General features: G+C 42.0%; 1 protein-coding gene and 1 long non-coding RNA gene across 2 annotated transcripts in view; one reads left to right on the plus strand and one right to left on the minus strand.

The window, feature by feature from the left end:
- The window catches only part of TRAPPC10 (trafficking protein particle complex subunit 10), a 37491-nt gene extending 33567 nt beyond the window's left edge, over positions 1-3924 (minus strand). Inside the window, exon 1 of the mRNA XM_021540026.2 lies at positions 3743-3924. Coding sequence (XP_021395701.2) covers positions 3743-3821 — 79 coding nt within the window. The 5' untranslated portion in view covers positions 3822-3924. The remainder of the gene's footprint in view (positions 1-3742) is intronic.
- Positions 3925-4102: 178 nt separating this feature from the next.
- On the plus strand, positions 4103-19473 carry LOC146768830 (uncharacterized). Its single transcript, XR_014957069.1, has 3 exons — positions 4103-4241; positions 5255-5328; positions 19345-19473. It is a non-coding gene; the product is annotated as an uncharacterized LOC146768830 (long non-coding RNA).

The following is a 19473-nucleotide window of genomic DNA, read 5'->3' on the forward strand; positions in this document are numbered from 1 at the left end:
AATTGTTAGGAAAGCTCTGAAAAACCTAATAATTACTTCATCTTGCAGAATTGCCTTTAGTCTTCAGCCTCCTTTTCATATGGACAGAGCCAATAATTTAAGTGCAAATCAGCTACATAAGGATGAGTTCTTTGGCTGATATATATGTGCAATAACATTATACTGAAGCTCCAAAGACTTTCTCAAAGTTTCAAACAGGATTCCTGAGAGGGAAACAACATTGTTTGGGTTTCCTAGGAAAGCAATCTGCGCTGGCTTAGAGATTTTGTAAAGTCAACATTTTACAGAAACTAATCAAGTTCAAGATGTTTGATGCAAACACTCAACTTGCCTCTGCAAAAAAACCAAAAAAATTAATGAAGCTAAAAATAATCCTTCTACAGCAGTGAGAAAGCTGTAAGATGACTCAAAAACACTTTGTAAGCTTACCAGGTCTGGTAGCAATGCAGATAAATTGCTACAAATGAATTGAGAGTTCACAAAGCAACCTGCCAGAGAGAGCAGAACCACAGCTGGACAGCAAAACTCCCCAGTGGCTTTAGAATCAAGTAAGACTGACAGTGTAAAAAATATGGCTCAAATTAATTTGGAATTGAGTCATCATGGCACTCAGTCCTTCCTGACAAGAGTGATTTAACACTCAAGGGTGCTGCCATACTGAGAAAAGGGAAAACACATAAAGTAACAGCAACTTTCTGTGAATACACTGCTTATCCCACACTTGGAAAATATGGTTGTCTGTATGCCTTGAGAAAGAGTCTCCAGAAGTTTGTCACACCTTGCCAAATCCTATGAATCTAAAAAGTCTCTGTTAAAACTACAGGTGTTTCCAGTGATGAAAACACAGTAAAAATAAGGCTAATTCACTTACACACAGCTTTTGAGGGCAAAATAATCAAGTTACACCACTGACATGAAAAAAGTACTGACAAAAACTGCATTTGCAACTGGCATCAGATGTCCAAGACATGTGGAACCTGCCATTTTTTCCCATAGGCCAAAGCCTGTACACAGAGTGCTGAATTCAGGGTTGTGCCAATATAGCAAATAACTACTGTTACAATACAGATTAACTCGTAGATTTGAAAGCATAACTCTCTTTACCAAAGAAGCATTCCTTTCAGAGCACTGTCAAATTTATTTCAAGTAGGTAAAAACATTAGCTTACAAAACAATTCTGGTATGCACAGTGTTGAAAAGAAGTTTCACTACGAACAAAACTCCCTCTTCAGTTCTCTCTTATTAAGAACAAACCTTAAGAGTTAACAGGAGTTATTTCATGTTGCAAAAAATTACCTGACAGAGATTAATCTGAATCTTGTAGCAAAAGGAAATATGTTCTGAAAAGCACCCTCATTTAACCTTCACTCTTACTTCATATAATCAGAACCCAGCCATCCTCTCACAGGTCTGGTTTTCCCCCATGTGCTCCTTCTGGGTGGAACACTTATCCCAGGCAACTCCAACTGCCTGAAACTGGAACCACAGACAAAAGATAAACTGTGTTTGTTGAGCAGTTTCTAATACCATGGCTTTTAATGTGTTTTGCAATAAACCAGCACCAAGTCAATCCTTGCCCTGGAAGGCCAAGCCTCACCTCTCTGTAGATCTCTGGCAATAAAATGCTTAGAGGAGCTTCCCTTCAACTAAGTCATTGCTGGTGAATGCACTTATTTGAAATGCTACAGTCTCCAAGTACTCCACTTCTCTGAACAGAGAAGACGAGAAACTAAAGCACTTACAGTAAAATGCATTCCCCATTGAAATAAAATGTTTTGGTTTAAAATGTAGCAAGTCACCCTAACTACATTCACCAGAGGGGTAATCTCTGAGCACTTTTGCTGAATTAACTTAAACTCCTGAGTTAGGCTGGCTCAGACCAAGCCACTCTAGTCCATACCAGTAAAGATACTACTCTTGTGTTTTGTCCAGGGCACTAGAAATGATTCCTTCAGTCCAGGAGTGAGGCATACAAATGACACAGAATGCTCACCTCCTATCTCATTTTTAAGTCTGCTGCTACCATACTGGATGGGGAAAAGAACAAAACATTTTACAGCCATAATGTATGCTCACTCACCATACAAAATTAATACTGTTTTCAATATCAGACAACTGGGCTTGATTGAAATTTGGTTAAATTTCATGTTTGGAAGTCTGAAAATTTCCTTGTACAAAGGGACCAGAGTTCTTTTCAGCACCCACTAACAAAAAATGCAAGGTTTTACCCTGAGGTAAAACTTTGTGAACTTCAACAGATTAAAATGTTACTTATATCACAAAGGAACAGTGAAGACTGACCTGCACCACCAAGCCCCCTGCCACACAAATGGTGATTCTCCAATGCTGAATACACATAAAGCCAGAAAATCTAAAAAGCAAGCCCCCACAGCCTGAACTGTAGCATTAACACCAGCAAGCAATATCCTCCAGATGTTTCTGATATGCACATTTTTTCTGACTTTAAATCTGAAGTGAAATGGATTCCAAAATTCTTGAAATAGGTGAGCCAGAGAAGATTCAGGACAGATCCTGTTCACTTCAGCTTATGAACTGCATTCAAAAAAAGGAAAAATGTTTAAGACAGAAAAAAGCACATTTATAAAATAGTCTGGACAAAATATATACACACAGAGTTCCGCAATTATACAGCTACAAGGTTACAGTTGGATACTTTTTCTAAGTAAGGCTTAAGACCTTAATCACCAATAAATGCTGACTCCATAAGACAACACAGAACAGTGAAACAAGTTTCTATTTCACAGGCACATGAAGCATTCCCAGTGTTCTAGTGAAAAAGTGCAAATATATATTTTGTTACATCATCAGTAGAGATACTTCTAAGACCAGCCACTGGCTACCTTTTGTTAAAAAAGAAGAAGCAGAATTCTCTATGCTGATTTCATTCACTTCACATTTCTATTAACAACATTAGGGATGTAGTTAGAATAAAAAGACTATTCCGGTTGGAAGGAACCTACCAGGATCATCTGGTCCAACTACATGACCACTTCAGGGCTGACCAAAAGTTACAGCATGTTAAGGGCACTGTCCAAATATCTCTTAGACACTGACAGAGTAGGGACGGACTTAGACAGCTCTCTAAGGAGCCTCTTCCAGTGCTTGACCCCTCTCCTGTTAAAGAAATGCTTCCTAGGGCCCAGCCTAGTCCACGTGCTTGTTTTAAGTGAACTTGGAGCGCACCCCTCTATACACGTGAGAGCAGGAGGGATCCCGTTTTCCATCAGGACCACTTGCCTGTCTCTGATACCCGAAAGAACTAATTCATCGCTGGAAGCAGGAGATCCCGTTTTGGTGAACTAAACCAGGGATGGAACCCAAGCACAGCAGCTGAGGATTAAAGTCTAACGCCAGTGGCAATGCATCAGTGGGATCGCCGCAGAGGATGCCTCCTCGCAACTTCTCTTAGCGCCGGTAAAGCCACACAGAGCTCGCTGGCAGGAAGTTTGGGGTTCACGATTTATTCTCATATCTCACCCTCTTCCCCTAAACACCTCTGAGCACGACATTCCGCTTGTTATTTACCACAGAAACAACCCCAACTTTGCCCCCTGCCATGAGAAAGGGAGGGAAGCAGTGTGGAGGCAAACCCAGCCAGCAGATCCCTTTTGAAGGCGCCCTGTCCCCACCCGGAGCTGCGGGAGCCCCCAGAACCATCCCCCCGCTCCTGCCCGCCCAGGGCCCGCAGGGGGCACCGGCCGCACCCGCAGCCCACACTCACAGGTCACGATGGGCTTGTTCTCCATGGTGTAGATCACAGGGGGCTTCTCCCTGCCCTCCTCCTCCTCGGCGGGGTCCATGAGCGGGCGGGGTCGTCAGCCCCGGCTCCCCCGCCCGCCCGGCGCCATGGAAACACGGCCGGGGGGCCGGGCCGGGCCGGGCCGGGCTGGTGCCGGTGCCGCCGCCCCCCGCCTCCCCCCACCCCCTTCCCCGCGTCCCCGCAGCGCCGCTCCGGAGGGGAAGGCGGGCGGGAGAGGCTCATCCGCTTCCTGGATCACCGGGCTGGCATTACCGCTTCCGGGGAGCGCCGCGCCGCCGGGGAACCCGGAACGGGGAAAAGGCGGCCGGGATGCGGGGAAGCGCGGCCCGGGCTCGGGGAGGGTCCGGGGCGCCGCCCTGAGGGACGGAGCCCCGCGCCGCCCTGAGCCCCGGCGGGAACGGGGTGCTGGAAAACGCCTGTCTTAGGATTGCCTTTTCGCAGATATCACAATGGATATTATGTGTGTAGTGTTAGGAAGTTATGCTGTATTAATTCCCTTAAGTAGTGTCTTAAATATCGTTTTAGGTTCCAACATAATGTTGAAATAGAGACTATGTATGTGGGGGGATTTTTTTTTTTTTTTTTTTTTTTTTTTTTTTTTAGGAATTTTTTTTTAGGGTTTTATTAGCTACTCGCTTCGAGGAACACCTAAATCTTCCAAGAGAAGAGGAATTTATGGTTTTCTTATCAGAAGAAGCTAATTTCTTCAGGCCTTGCTCAGACGCAAAGACGCCTTGGGGATTAAAGGAAACAGCTGATTTACAACAGAGTTCTTGTTTTAAATAGAATGTATGCATAACCATGAAGGATGTATAAATATACAACAGGGTATTGTTTTTAAGGTTATTCCTTTGTTCACAAGACATGCTTTTCATGACTTAGTGTCCGAGAGCATCCAGACGTTCGTAATTCTTTGCTTTTTATTGTCTGGTAATTGTCCTAACTCTAAACTTTATTACTCTAATTGTATTACTATTTTTATAACCATTTCATTATTATTAAACTTTCAAAATTTTAAAAACCAAGCGATTGGCGTTTTTCACAGGGCGAATCACGGAATGGGTTGGAGTGACCTCTGGAGATGACCCAGTCCATCCCCCTGCCAAGGCAGGGTCACCCAGAGCAGTGACACCGGAATGTGTCCAGATGGCTCTGGGATGTCTCCAGAGAGGGACACTCCACTCCCTCCCTGGGCAGCTGTTCCAGAGCTCTGCCACCTCCATGGAAAGAAGTTCCTCCTTGTCTAGGGGTGAAACTTGTCTTGTTTTAGTTTATGCCCATTGCTCCCTGTCTTGCTGCTGGACACCGCTGGAGTCTGGCACCATCCTCTTGGCACCCTCCTGGGAGATATTTATATGTATGGATGAGATCCTTTCTCAGCCTTCTGTAGACTAAACAGGTCCTGCTCCTGCAGGCTCTCCTCATAAAAAAGATGCTCTTTATTAAAATGAAACTTATTTAAATCCGTTGCAGGACTTCTGTGAGGCTTTGGTGAACTTCGTGGGGAGATGCCTGATGTGTCATTCCCGACAGCCACTTCAGTGGGAGTAAGTGCATTAGGGATCATGTTTTCCACTGACTTCTAATATAAAAGTGAATATGGCCCTTGAAGTTTAATGGTTTATAATGTAGGGTTTTAAATGCATGGAGATAATAATGCCCCATTACACTTCTCTTGGGTCTAATTAGTGGTATTAGATCCATGAAATTGACCCTTGTTTTACTTTAGACTGAGATGCTATTTCTTTCTTTTAAATAAATTTACTCTTCACCTTGGTCATCTGCAGTTTCTTCAGAATCAAGAATCCTAGACTCAGAGGGTTTGCACTTACTGTCTCAAATAAAAGTGAATAGGAACTAGAAGAACATATTGAAAGTAGCTTACCATAAGAGGTAAAAAATGGAAAAACACAGCATACATGTGTGAAGCCAAATGAAACCTCAGGTAGGACTATACGTAATCTGTGAATTAATCATAACTATTAATTGCACAGTGACATTGTGCTTAAGGTGGTTGGGTGTTCAAATGTTTACAGAAGTCAATTTGTTTAGAATTTTCTTTCAGTGAAACCTGAACCCTATTTTCTAGACTTATAATGTTGATTCAAAAATGATTACAGCATCCTTGTAACATATTTCATCCCTTAATACTGCTGAATACTCACAGTTTTATCCCTACCATTTTACTGGGGGGATTATTGCTTGTTTCCTATTTGAATATTTTCACTAACATTTGCACAGAAATTCACTTTCACCTTGGTTGTAACTTACTTCCTTAGCACAGTCAAACTTTCAGAATCTTATATAGCACAATAAAAAACTTCTAATCTGATATTCAGGTTTAGGTGAGCAGCTGGACACAAATATTTTTTAGTGCTGTTAGAGTCAAGACATACCATTGTACAATTTTATTTTAAAACTGGTATCACTTAAACACTGTTTTACAGTATAAGTGTGTGGAAAAAATTATTCACTGAAATAGAAAAGAAAAAGCACTCTTTATATGCTTATGAAAAATTAGAAATTCTTCCCAGTAAGCTCCAAAGTAATTCAGATGCACAACTAATTTTGTGCATCTGTCAAATGGTGCTGAACCACACAGGTAGGGAAACAGGTAAGCCCAAGTCAAATGTATTTATCCCCTTTTCTCAAAGATTAGAGCTAAGGCCAATAGTTCATTGGTATTAACATTTTATTTGCTATAGAATTTGATAAATAATTCAATTTCCTCTCTAGTTTTTATGTTGCACTATAGCTGTTTCTATAAAAAACAAACCAACCAAATAAAACCCCTGTCCTAGCCCTACTTGCTGTTTTTGATAACAAGTGAAGCAAACATATCTCCATCTGTGGTTTATTTGTAAACCATCTTCTCCCTCCCAAAAAACAAGACAGGCTCATTAATATAGGTAAGAAGACTAAGGAAAACAGCTTTTCATTGTATCTCAGGTGTTTCATTGCCAAAAATAGTTGAAAGTCAATTTGACAGGGAAGTGAAATTGACTGGTCTCTGATGGGAAAAGTAGATTTTTATAGCAAGCAACACAAAGGAAAAATATCAAGCATTTGGAAATTGGAACTTTGGCAATTTCCTGATTCTACCTTGTGTTTTGAAATGAATGGGTGGAATTTTCCTTCTGGGGAAACTGTGGAAAAGGGAAAAAGGGATCACTTGAAGGGTAACTAGAATTTTGCTTTTCCTTTTACCTTTACACCAGCTAAAATACTCTCTGTCTCTACTAGAAATCCTTACATGTCTTATGTGACTATTAGTCTTGTATACACAAAACATAATCATTATAGACACCGGGCCACCGTGGTGCTACAGTTCACTCCAATTTTTCAAACTTGCATGCATGGCAAGATAAAATTTAATTCTTGCATACCAGTCAGTCTCTTTAACCAGGGAAATTCTCTTCACCATTTCAGATTGCTGGGTGTAAGGTGCCTAAACCTTTCTTGTTGCCACAGTAGCAGGGCAAAATTATGCCTGCACTTTGAATGAGGAGTCAGTAAGAGAGGAGGAGCTGAATTTGAGGCAGCTGATGGCCAGGCAGAGCCTGTACAAGTGCTTTTAGGTATCAGCATTATCATTGCTATTCCAGCCACAGGCTTAGTGCCCAAGTAGGTCACCTCTGGGATGGATCTTGACTTTGAGGCACAGTATAAAGGAGCAGATTAATCTAAGAGACATTTGTATGACTGGATGGAAAGACTGCATGTATATTCCTAAACCACGAAGTTTCCTGGTTTCCAAGTCTGTGCATCTCATTTTCCTGTGGATTTCAGGTTGGTGTGGACAGAAGGGGACAGCAGCCTTTCTTTTCATCCCTGCTCCACAGCCTGGCCTCTGCAGAGCAGGGCCATAGCACACACCATCAACACTCTGGGGTGGGTGTTTACAGGAACAGGGCTTTAGCAGGAAAAACAAGCTCAGAAAAATAGACTCCCAAAACAAGGCACATAAACTCACTGTATTTCCACAGCCAGACTCTGCACATCACACTCACTTGGTTTAACTGCACTCCATTAACTGTTTCATTAGCAGGAGCTGGTGTCTGTTCTTCCAGCTTTCACTTTGTGCACTCTGATCCTGCAGCCTCGTCACTTCTCCCTCAGTTCACATATCACTCTGCAATAGTATGCATAAGTTACCATACAAAATTCAAAATTTTCTCCTGTCAAAATTTTGCCCAGTTGTTATTCTGTGATGTTTCTTCTTATTGATGACTTAGAGATTTATACACCCAATAGCCACCAGGCAGTCCCATCAGTAGTACCTGGCTGGGTTTGGGTTAGCCTGGCTTCCTGGGCAGTTTCTGTGGCTTTTGGGAACTCTCCCTCCTAGATGAGGAATGAAGTCTGACTTGAAAGGTGGGAATTGTTTCCGAGGAAGAAACTGGTTTCAGAGATACTGTTTGTGTATATTGTGTGGTGGTTAATGTAAAGGGTTAAATTTCTCATTGTCCTATTCTATCATATTTTATATGCACAAGCCCATTGGCACAGGTGTCAGGCAAACAGAGGAAGTCAGTATATCCCACACCTTTTTCTGCTCCTGAATTTCTATTTCCTTCTTTTTTTCCCTGGCTCCTCTTCTGTTAGTGGTTTGTTTAAATGATGTGCTCTGCAAGGCAGGACTGAAAAATATTTGGCACTTTGCCAAAATGGAACACAGAGCCCTTAAGAACCTTATCACAGAGATTAATGAGCTCAGTAACTGCAAGAGAAGCAGCAGTGGTTTTCTGAGGAACTGGATCCTGTGTCTCAGGTCTCTCAAAGAGCAAGAAGGTTAATTAAATCCTGTCTCTTTGTTATAACATTAAATCCTTAAATATGATGTCAGTCTTCAGGTTACTATTGAGACAACTCTTGGTGAATTTCTTTCAAATATTTAAGCAGCAGGAAAATGAAAGGGAAGCACTTTAAGTGTATCCCTAATTGCCTTATGTTTTGATACAATGTCCATTACAGGGGAAAATCCACATTTGAAAATGTTCCTGCTGAGTTTGAAAATTATGACAACCATCCTATTTTGGGGAGGCAGGGAGGGAAAAGATAAACAGGAAGAATGGTGTTGATGAAAGGAAATGATCACCAGCAGGTGAGGGTTTGATAGGAGGAAAGTAAAATTCTTATGCCAGGTTTCAGTCAGGATGAAGACAAAACCAGCAGTGTCTACAGGACAATTTGATTCCCCTTCTCCAGTGTTACCTGATTCTCTGTAAGATAACCAGGGCCCATGATAGATCCTAGGATCCCAGGATTTGCTAATAATAGCAGTCATGAATTTCTTTTATCATCTCATTCATATAAAATCCAAGTAAAAATTTCGCATGAAAAATTTTATCTTTATATTCTCCATATCTGACTACACTCTAACATTTCTGCTGGATGTAGTGGGTTAAGCCTGGCCAGCAGCCACACAAACACTCACTCTCCTGTCCCCAGCAGGACTGGGGAAGAAAAGAAGAAAAACAGAAATGGGAAAGCATTTCCCATTTGTTAGTTTATCTCAAACTATGTTTGAGATAAAAACAGTTTATTAGGTGAAGAGACAGAAATGAGGCAAAGGAAATCACTCACCACTTCCCACATGCAGAGCAGCCATTCTCCAAGCAGGAGCCACCTTGGAAGCCAGACGTTTCCCTTTCTCTGTCCCAGTTTTTCCTGGTGACCCTGACCTTATGGCACCGTATTGTATTGGCCAGCTGGGGTCAGCCTCTTGCCTATCCCAATCTCTTGGCTATCCCAACTTACTTGCTGGAGGAGAACAGTATCCAGTTCTGCTTGTTTTTACAATAATCTCATTTAACAGATCATGTTGGTTTCCCTGCGATGACTTAGTGTAGGATTATGCCAGAGATATTAATGAAATAACATCCAGACTTTGACATATTGTCACCACTACTTAAAACTGAGCCTGTAGATGGACAGTCCTGGATAGAATGGTAGGAGAGAGCTTATCCAGGTACTTTTTAACCAAAGTTTTAAGTTCTGTCTGACCTGAAAATGATGAGAAAATTTATGAGGAAGATGAATATTTGAATGTTCAACAGTAGCAAGGTTTGGAATGAAAAACTGAAGGAATTTCTAGAGAAAGCCTCTCTTTTTAGGCTGAGCATCAACTTTCACCTCTGGGGAAAGTTCAAACAAATTTTTCTGATGAGGTTGAAGGATAAATCTTTGCTTGTAGGGATTTCTTAACATTTTCTTTTGATATTTTTGGTAATTAATATTTAGGGAGAAATGGATGTTGAAGTCCATGAGCTTCCACTGAGATGACCATCACTCTATACAGTATTTGGGATTAAAATTAAATCAACATAATAGCTGTAACTAAGTTTTATAGAATTAGTGAGGGAAACGTCACCCAAAAGGAAGAATTATTCAAGAAGTCAGGAGAGAAGTAAATGCATAGTTTTATGCTTTCACTTTGATTAGTGTTAGCAGTCAGAAAACTGTCACCAAAATCACAGAATGTTTAACTGAGGAAATTCTGGTTTTAATTAACTAATTTCATGAAATCACAGCCACCTGCAGAAACAGAAAAAAAAAAAAAGGACAAGATTTTTATATTTGGGAAAATAATTATATAAGATTGTAAATTCCTTTTTTTTTTTTTTTTAATTAGTACTTCAAAAGCCACCTTGTCTTTTTGAATTAGTATGTCAGGTGCAAATCATTAGTGGTACATAATAATCAAAATGTTGGCTTTTTCTTTCATATTGTTGGGAATGAATCATTGACAGAAATGTATTTAATAGCAACAAAACCAGTGTGGGAAAACTATTTCCATGGAAGCTCTATTCAAGAGCATATTCAAGAGTATTTTCATTCCATCCATAGATTTCTGCATCAGAATCTGCTGTGTATTGTGAACTGTTGCCAATCACCAGAGTTAGGAAAATGTGTGAATGCAGAGAAGGTGACAGTAACTGTGGAAGAGCTTCTGTGTGTCCCTGTTCTGAAACATGTAAATGACCACAGGCAAACCAGAGAGAAAAACCATTTCAAAATTGAAATGTGCAGTTGAAGACCTTCAGGAAGGGTCAGGAAAAGTGAACAGCCTTTAGACAGGGAGGCAAAAAGAGAGAAATCATAGAAATGCTGAAAATATTTCAGAAAGGAATCTACAGAAATACTGGCCAGCAAGCCAGGGCAGAACAGCTGGAGCAAGGAGGAGGAGATGCTGGCCTGGGAGAATCAGTACCTTGCTAGTTGGCCAGCATAATCTTCACAATCTTTTCAACATCAGTCTGTGCCTTCTGGGACTCCAAGAAACCTTCTTTCCTGGCAGTGCCTCTCTTCTAGTACCCCTTGAGACAGACTTTCCTCCTCCTCCAAACAGTTTGCTGTGAATAGTTCTCTAAAATCCTACTCATCCAGGGAGGATGCCACAAAAAGGCAGTGCATTTGTGTTATCAGAGGCAGCTCTACCTTGCAGACATGAGAAAGGCATTTGGACTCAGATCAAGTGCTGAGTGTGTTACAAGCACACCAACCCACCTCAGTAAAAAGGAACAAGTTCAAAGTGTGAAATTTTGAGTAGGAAAGTATAAACATCTTTACCAGGATGTTAATGTTACGTGTCTAATGGTGTCAGCAACTGCTCTTGCTCTCCCTGTATCACATGAATCACATAAAAGAAAGAGGTAAAAGCAGATGTGACAGCCCTTACTCCAAGCTAATTCTGAAGACCAGAGGAATTCAATCTGCAGCTGAGCTACCACTGCCCTTGCCTCCTTTTCCTTCAACATGTCATTTAGATCCATTTCCCAAGTCACTCAAACATGTTTCATAACTAACTAGAAATAGTGCAGTGATCTTGGAGCCTTTCACAGCTCCCTGAAATCCAAACCACTTTTCAACCAGTATGGGCAGAAACAAGGTCAGGTGCCAGCAGGCAGAGAAGGCTCTCAAGCCCCAGGAGTTCCTGCAGCTCTGGACTATTTTCACAATAGACCCAAGCTGCAAAACAGAAACATTTCATCTGCCAGCAGGGAGGCACGGGGCTAATTAGCAGGTCTTGAACTGCAAGATTCAAACTGAGAGCATCCAGCACTCTCCCTGGTTTTTCATAGATGCTATTTCTCTGTACCACCTACCTCTGCTCCCTGAGCACCCACCTCTTCCCTGCTATCCAGCCCTGCTGAGCATGGAGCTGCAGTAGCTGTCACGAGAACATCAGCTCAAACTGTGTGGAAATAGAAATCAATTCTCCTCACCCATGAGAGAGGTTTGTTGTTGCCCTGATTTTTAAAAGTGTTTTCTTTTATAGTTCTTTTGACAGTTTTAAAGTTCTCATAAAACTTCTTTAGTCTTCTGATAATGTTTCCATATCTGAGAGTCAGAGTTCCCACACAATTTCATGTATAAATAGAACAGTTTACATATTTCTCTGTGGGTAGAGAGAAATGAGTGATTGATTTTTAGACCAGTGTCAAGCCTGGTCACCTTTGGAATTCTATAAATACCAGGTGTTTGAATAGAACTGGATCTTTTTCTCTTTTGAACTTACCAAGCTTCTGTGTACTCATTTTGTGTCCAATAGTGACAGTTTGTGTCAGGAGTTTCATTCCCATTTATACCACGAGTATGAGTGGCAGAGAGCCCAAGGTAGAGTCCTGGGACAGTCACACCCCAGCATAATTCTGAACTTCCTCTTGAGACTGGAGACCTTAGAAGAAAAGGGTTGTTTGTCTGGAAAGTTACCCTATCCTGAGAGGAGTTAGAAGCACAGGAAGATAAACATTTGAACACTGGCTGTCCTTTGGAAAAGGGGGAGGCAAAGGGACACCACCATGGGATGTTTCCATGCACGACTCAAGTGTGGCTGCTTTGGTACCACCACCAGCAAGGTGATTTCATCACCAGACACAGGAAACCTGCCATGAGGGCCTGCAGAGAGCATGGTGTATTTAATCTGTGCACAGCCAGAGAGCTCCCTGCTCCCAGCTCACAAGGTAATTCACTGCTCTCTTATCAGCTGTACTCTGCAGTCTGCACCTGGACTCTCTCAGCTGGGGGCTGACAACCCTTTCCTCCAGAATATATCCATTTCTATTCATTTTTAGCTACTACATAATTAGAAACATAGATGTGTGGTTGCTTTAAAAAACACATTACAGGAAACATTATTAAAATACACCTTTACTATCATGCTTTTGTGCAAACATATCATAGTAGTTCTGTGTTGTTTATTTAGTTATCATCCTTGTTAGGAGTAGCTTCTGAAGAGTACTAAAGTTGGTAAGAATGAGACCATAAAATTTCTAATTCAATTTTCTAGACAATAAGGATCTATTCTAAGGATCGTGTAAGGATGATTGTTTAATCTCTGCCCATCACACCAGCCTGAGGAAGAGCTCACACATGTCCAAGGGATAATGTAAAACTGGTGGGAATAAGGAAGGAGGGAATCTTAGAGTGAATTACACCATTATTTAAATACTCTTCTCTGCATTCATCAAGGGAAATCTCAATTCCAAATTAGAATGTAAAATTATTAGTAGTTAAATTAAAATGCATTATTAATTACAAATTAGATTACCTTGCAAGCTTATCTTTGGCAGGTCCTCCCTGGGTGGCAAAATTGAAGTACTACAAGAATAATGAAGTCTGAAGAACAGGCCCAGAAAACCATTTCTAATAAGCACAGAAGTAAATATTCTGATGAGAATCCTCCCCTTCAGAATACTTCTTTTTATTTTTGTGTCATGACATGACAGCAGGACCCTCTCAGAGGGTTAAATTGACAGTGTATGTGTGATTTCATGGAGAAGGGCTAAAAACCAGAGACTCAGCAGTAGCGTTAAGTTTTGAGATCATAAAGACATCCAGGCCACACAGGATATTTCCACTTACAGGCTTCTATTCCAGGCTTTGATCCTATTAGACTCTGGTGCTCTTAGGAATAAAGCTACTGAGACAGCTGTAAAACAAAATATATCATTGATGGGAGAAGAAAGGACAATGCAATTTCTCATCAATTCTTGCTCTGACCCACTAAATAATACAGCATCAAATATTTCAAACAGATGATGCTGCTCAGATCCAGGTCCTGTAGCAGTACTGCAAACAAACCTTCACTACTTTTAACACCCTGTTAGTCCTTTTCAGCTGTGTCTGAACACACAAAGGTACTGAGCCTCACCCTGAGCACCAAACTGAAGCTGAGTAAAACTAAGCTTGAACCCTCCTCAGTGAGCTGTTGAGAAATGAGATTTCCTCTTGCAAGTAGAACAACAAAATTCTGATAACTTCATTTTTGTAAAGGTGCTATATACTTATGATGTTTTGTATCTTGAGTGGTAGTGAGTACTGTTTTGTCACAGGTTGCACACCAAGTGCAAGGTCCTTTACCCTTCTGATGGGTGGAATAGCAAATCTTCTCATCTGGGGGACACAGAAGGGAAAATCTGGGTGTACTGATTGTTTGGGTGACATTTCTGAACCTGTGCTGAAATCTCTGAGAAGCCCAAGGGAATCAAACACTGACTCCTATCAGACTGAAAAAGAAGTCATGTGCCTAATCCTATTAGTGCCTGTAAAATTCCCAGACCTAACATTAGCTCCAGAGGTTACTCCACTGAGAGTAAGCAAAACCCCCCATACTGGTTCTGTGCAATTTGTTCTCCCTAACCACGTTATTGCTTTGGAGTTAACAGCAATAATTTACGTTCCATTATGTGCAGTACTTAATTTAGATAGGCCAGCTGCCTTCCTGCATGGCTGCCAGCAAGAGCGCACACTCTCAGGAAATAACAAATTTGCAGGTTTCCCTTGCCTTTCTAACCTCACTGGAGTTCTTGGCCAGGGGTGCTGGGGAGATGTGGTCTCTTTGTTCCCATCTAGCAGGGAACTAACCCTGGTGTGAGCAAGTTTCCCTCCCCAAAAATACAGAGTTCCAGTCTGCAGCACAGGGTTGTTTCTTATTCACACCTCACAGCTGAAGAATATTCAAAAGCCTTTTCATAAAAGTATTTCTTAACAGTTTGAGGTCTCTCCATCCTTAAATTAATCAGAAAAGAAATATGGGATTTGCCAGGTAAACTCTTTTATTGTATTCATTTAGAGAGTCTTGTTCTGACCCTACCTGCTGACAGAGAGGAAGCAGTGCATCCTTCCAGCAGATTATGCCATTATAATCCCAATAATGTTCTGTATTGAAAACATTCAAAATTTTAAATAACAGAAAATTATTAAACTTCTAAAAAATCAGAATTTCCTTACAAAACTGTGTAAATAATGAGAATTACGTGATTATGTGCTAGGTGGAACATGAGAGGAAGAAAGTAGCAAAACAGGAAAGAGTTTTGCCTGCCCATTCAGCATCAAATGTATTTTCCCTATACTTCAGTTTAGTGCAGTTACTTAAAGTAAAGCCTTTCACATCTGGGAGAAAGCCCAGTTGGGCCTAAAAGAAGTCAGCCTTGTTTGGTCAAACATGACACTCGCAGCAGTTGTGTGAAGAGAGGAGTAACCTCAGAGAGAAGGATTTTCCCCCAGGGAGCCTCAGGGGATCAGCTCAGCACTGTGGCAGAATGGACCCTACTTTTATTACCTACAAAGCAGCTTTGCTGCACAGAGGCAAAGGGCAGCAGTCTCCTACCTTTGACAGGGAGCTCTGACCTGACAGGAAGCAAACAAGAATTACCATTTTCCTGAAAATACTTGTGGAATTCACATTTTATTGCAGCAAAGGTGGGAGGAGATTTGTATGCATTCCTAAACTGGTTAGTTTCTTTCTTCTATTGATCTTCCATATAAATGCAGCAACCACTAACACTTAACTACTTGTAACTTCATTGGAGAAGTGAAAAAAATAAGAGCTGTCACAACTAGGCCAGCACTGAATTTGGCTTTTACAAACATTGCCCGGCCTCAGCAAGATGAAAAACAAAGGCAGTTCATTTTCACAAGTCATGGCAATGTAAAAGAACCTGTCCCCAGAGCGAGCTGTGCTCCCTGTACCCCATCTGTCACATGCCATGTCTGCAGAGAGGCAGTGACCACAGGTGGCACAGGGGCACCTGCTTTTGGCACTCTCCTTTCTAGCAAATGCTTCGGGAAGCAACTTTGTCTTTCCAGTGGAGAGCAGAACTGCCTATTCCAGCCCTGTCAGCTCAGGTGTCACAATCCCAGCTCCAGCCCCAGCAGCCTCATCACAGCAGTGCTGTCCCTTTGGCACAAACCTTAATCACAGCAGAACACAGTGATGTTGGCAGTACAGGGGACTTCTGTATGTGCATGTATCTCATATAATGTGTTGATATCATATACGTAATTTTTGTAACCCCTAGCAGGAGAGAAGGCTCAGTGGAGATCAGTGAGGGTGATGTGTGTGGGGGATAAATAATGGAATCATAGACATTTAAGAGGTTGGAATGGACATTAAAAATCATCTAGTTCTGATGATGAACCTCCCACTAGACCAGGTTGTTCAAGGCCTTATCCAAACTTGCTTGGAACACTGCCAGGGATGGGGCACCCACAACCTTCCTGAAAAAACCTGTGCCAGGGCCTCATCACCCTCAGAGTAAAGAATTTCTTCCTGTCTAACCTAAATTTCCCCTCTTTCCATTTGTACCCATCACTCCTTGTCCTATCACTACAGTTCCTGACAAAGAGTCCTTCTCTAGCTTCCCTGTAGCCCCTTCAGGCTCTGGAATGTGCTCTGAGGTCTCCACATAAACTTCTCTTCTGGCTGAACAGCCACAACTTTCTCAGCCTGTCTTCAAAGGGGAGGTGCTCCAGTCCTCTTCTCAATGTTCTGGCCTCCTCTGGACTTGTTCCAACAATTCCATATCCTTCTTACGTTGGGGACACCAGACCTGGACACAGCACTGCAGGTGGGGTCTCACCAGAGCAGAGAAGAGGTGGAGAATCTCCTCCTTGGACCTGCTGCCCATGTTCCTTTCCATGGAAGTCAGGACAGGGTTGGTTTCTGGGCTGTGGGTGCTCACTGCCAGTTCATGTTGAGTTTTTCCTCAGCTATCACCCCCAAGTCTTTCTCCACAGGGCTGCTCTCAATCCCTTCCCCACCCAACCCATAGGTGTGTCTGGGATTGCCCCAGTGCAGATGCAGGACTTTGTTCCTCATTTTGTTGAACTTCATGAAATTCCCAGCAGCCCCACCTCTCTGGCCTGCCAAGGTCCCTTGTTGTGGGGTGTGACACACCACAGCAGTGGCACTGCAAGCTGACTTCAGCTCTGCACAGCAGGGACCAGGGGTGGCCTTTGGTTCACATCAACAGCTGCCAACAGCTGAGTGGATCAGCTGGTGGTCTGAATACTTCCCAAATCACACATGGAGAGGGGGAATTTAACATTATCCTCTCCACATGTGGGATGGCTAAAAGAACCTAGGCAGAGAGCACTGGAATCTGACATACAATACAGGATGTGATCAAATCCAGGAGAGCATTTAGTTAACTCATACCACAGCTATTAACCTTGTATCTACCTACAAAATCCTGTTACACAAAGATTTTTTTCACAGAGGCCCTCTGTCAAGCCCCTCAGGAACAGATTCCAGTTTTAGAAGCATGCAGAAAGTGCATCAGCCTGTTCCTCATCCATTCCTTCTGCCCAGCATAGCACTCAGGAGGGTGGCACATCTGAACTATGAACTTGCTCTCAGTGCAGCAGCTGGTTGTATCTGGTGTTGAGAACAGAGCATTGCTTTTATGGAATTCCAGGCTGTTTTCCCAAATGCATTAATGCAGTATTGGAAGAAAAAGCGTGGAATTAGTGAGATGAAAGTACATACAGAAAATGCCACCACCAGCAGCAGCCTCCAACGGTGTTTGCAGCTTAAAGAGAGGGTGTGTAAGAAGCTCTCACAGCCTAAAGGTCACTGTGATGTGGACTGCTTAGCACAGAAACAACCCACCTAGCAACATTCCCTGTGACTTCATCCATGGAGCAAACGTGTTCTTCCATTTCCACAGCTCCCTTAGACAGTGCTGGCTGTCAAACATTCCAGTGCCACATTGCCCCACTGACCTGCCCTTGCCCATAAACCCCAGTGCTGACTGCTGCTTGCAGGTGTAGTTGTGATGTCTGACACTGGTTGGTTCCAGATCAAAATCATCATCTAAAAATGAATTATGGATCCAAAGAGATCCAACAGAGGCACTGAGGTAAGAAAAACTGTATTCATGAGAAATCAAAAGGAAGACAAAAAAGTTTTTGCTTTCATACTCTTAGAATGGAAGCCCGTCCTCTTCACAAAAAATAGGTCCTCCCACACAGTGACAAATGACACCACTCATCTGTCATTTTAAGGCAGCTCAGCCCAACCTAGACTGTTCAAAGTGGAACACATCACGGAAGAGAAGACCTACAGGAGAAACCAAGAACCCAGTCCTTGCAGGGTAGCAAAAAGATGACCCAGGAATGTGAAATTGTGAAACAAATGTCATTTGCTAAAGGATCACATAGGCTGAAGAAGAGCCGATGGTCCAGGGGACAGAGCATGGTCAGAGTATGCTGTTGGAGTGCTTTATCTTCTGGTGAAAAATAAAAACTTTAAAGATGTCAGATTTGAAAAATTGGTTTAATCTACAGCATCTTTGCATACAGCCACCCTACCCTGCTGCAGTTTCAACTTAGATTATACAGCTCTGGGGTTACTTTGGAGGATTCTTCAGGAAAGGAAGATACCTCCTTCCCCATTCTTATCTTTTGGAGGAGCCATGCAAAACTTTATATATTGGTGCTATAAGTGCCTCAAAAGCAAACTATCCCTCTGGAATTCTCAAGGACTGGCTTTGTTCAGGGAATGCCCATAGGGTCAATCTTGTTCTTGCCTCCCATCCCCACAAAATGATCCATGCAGGTTATTGCTGCAGACATGTGGCACTCACAAGGGTCAGTTTGCAAGACTGAGACCACAATGCATAAATGGAAATGAAACCAACCAAAGCAAAAAGAAAATAGCCCTTAGTGCATGTTTAGTTACAAAAAACAGAGTGGTAAGTAGGAAAAGGATGCAGATCTCCCAGTTACATATGGGCTGCTCAATAAACAATTGAAAAAAAGCCAGATGCTGGGCAGTCACCATTTCATTCAAGCACAATTAAACCCCCTCTATTCCATCATAGTTAAATAAACAACTCAAAGTGTGAATGAGATTCTAATATACAGTACTTTTACACAGCCAAAGCTATTTTATTTTACAAGACGAGGCTTTTGCGTTCATCTTTTTTTTCTGAAAGCCCAGTAAAAACAGCATAAACTACTTAAGCAAAATTTAAGAGACAACTTACAAAGTAAAATTTGCATAGCACTATAAATTTGCGTGTTTGCTTGGGCACAGTTCTCTGTAAAAACTACAGTAGGTGACAGGGTCAGGTTTTCTTAATAGCTTCTTATTTTTTCACCAGATTCAGACACACTTCTGAATATCATAAAATCAAGTGTAGGAAACAACTGTAAAAATGTACAAAAATATATACACATGCACAGTAAATGCATACCCTGTATACAGTTTTATTACTCGTTAGATTTGGCTAATAATGATCATCTGGTGACTTACACTTCCCTCCGAATGACAGGTTTGCAACACATCAATCAGCTTAAGGAGGGTGATTTTCCCCGGAGAGAAGGTTTTGATTAAAGCTACAGTACTTGCTGGTGATCTGAGGAGTGAGCGAGGCGCCGGCCGCTGCGCCGGGCGTTCAGGC

The sequence above is a fragment of the Lonchura striata genome, chromosome 1 (genome assembly GCF_050655825.1).
Source record: "Lonchura striata isolate lonStrDom1 chromosome 1, ASM5065582v1, whole genome shotgun sequence".
In the NCBI taxonomy this organism is placed as follows: domain Eukaryota; kingdom Metazoa; phylum Chordata; class Aves; order Passeriformes; family Estrildidae; genus Lonchura; species Lonchura striata.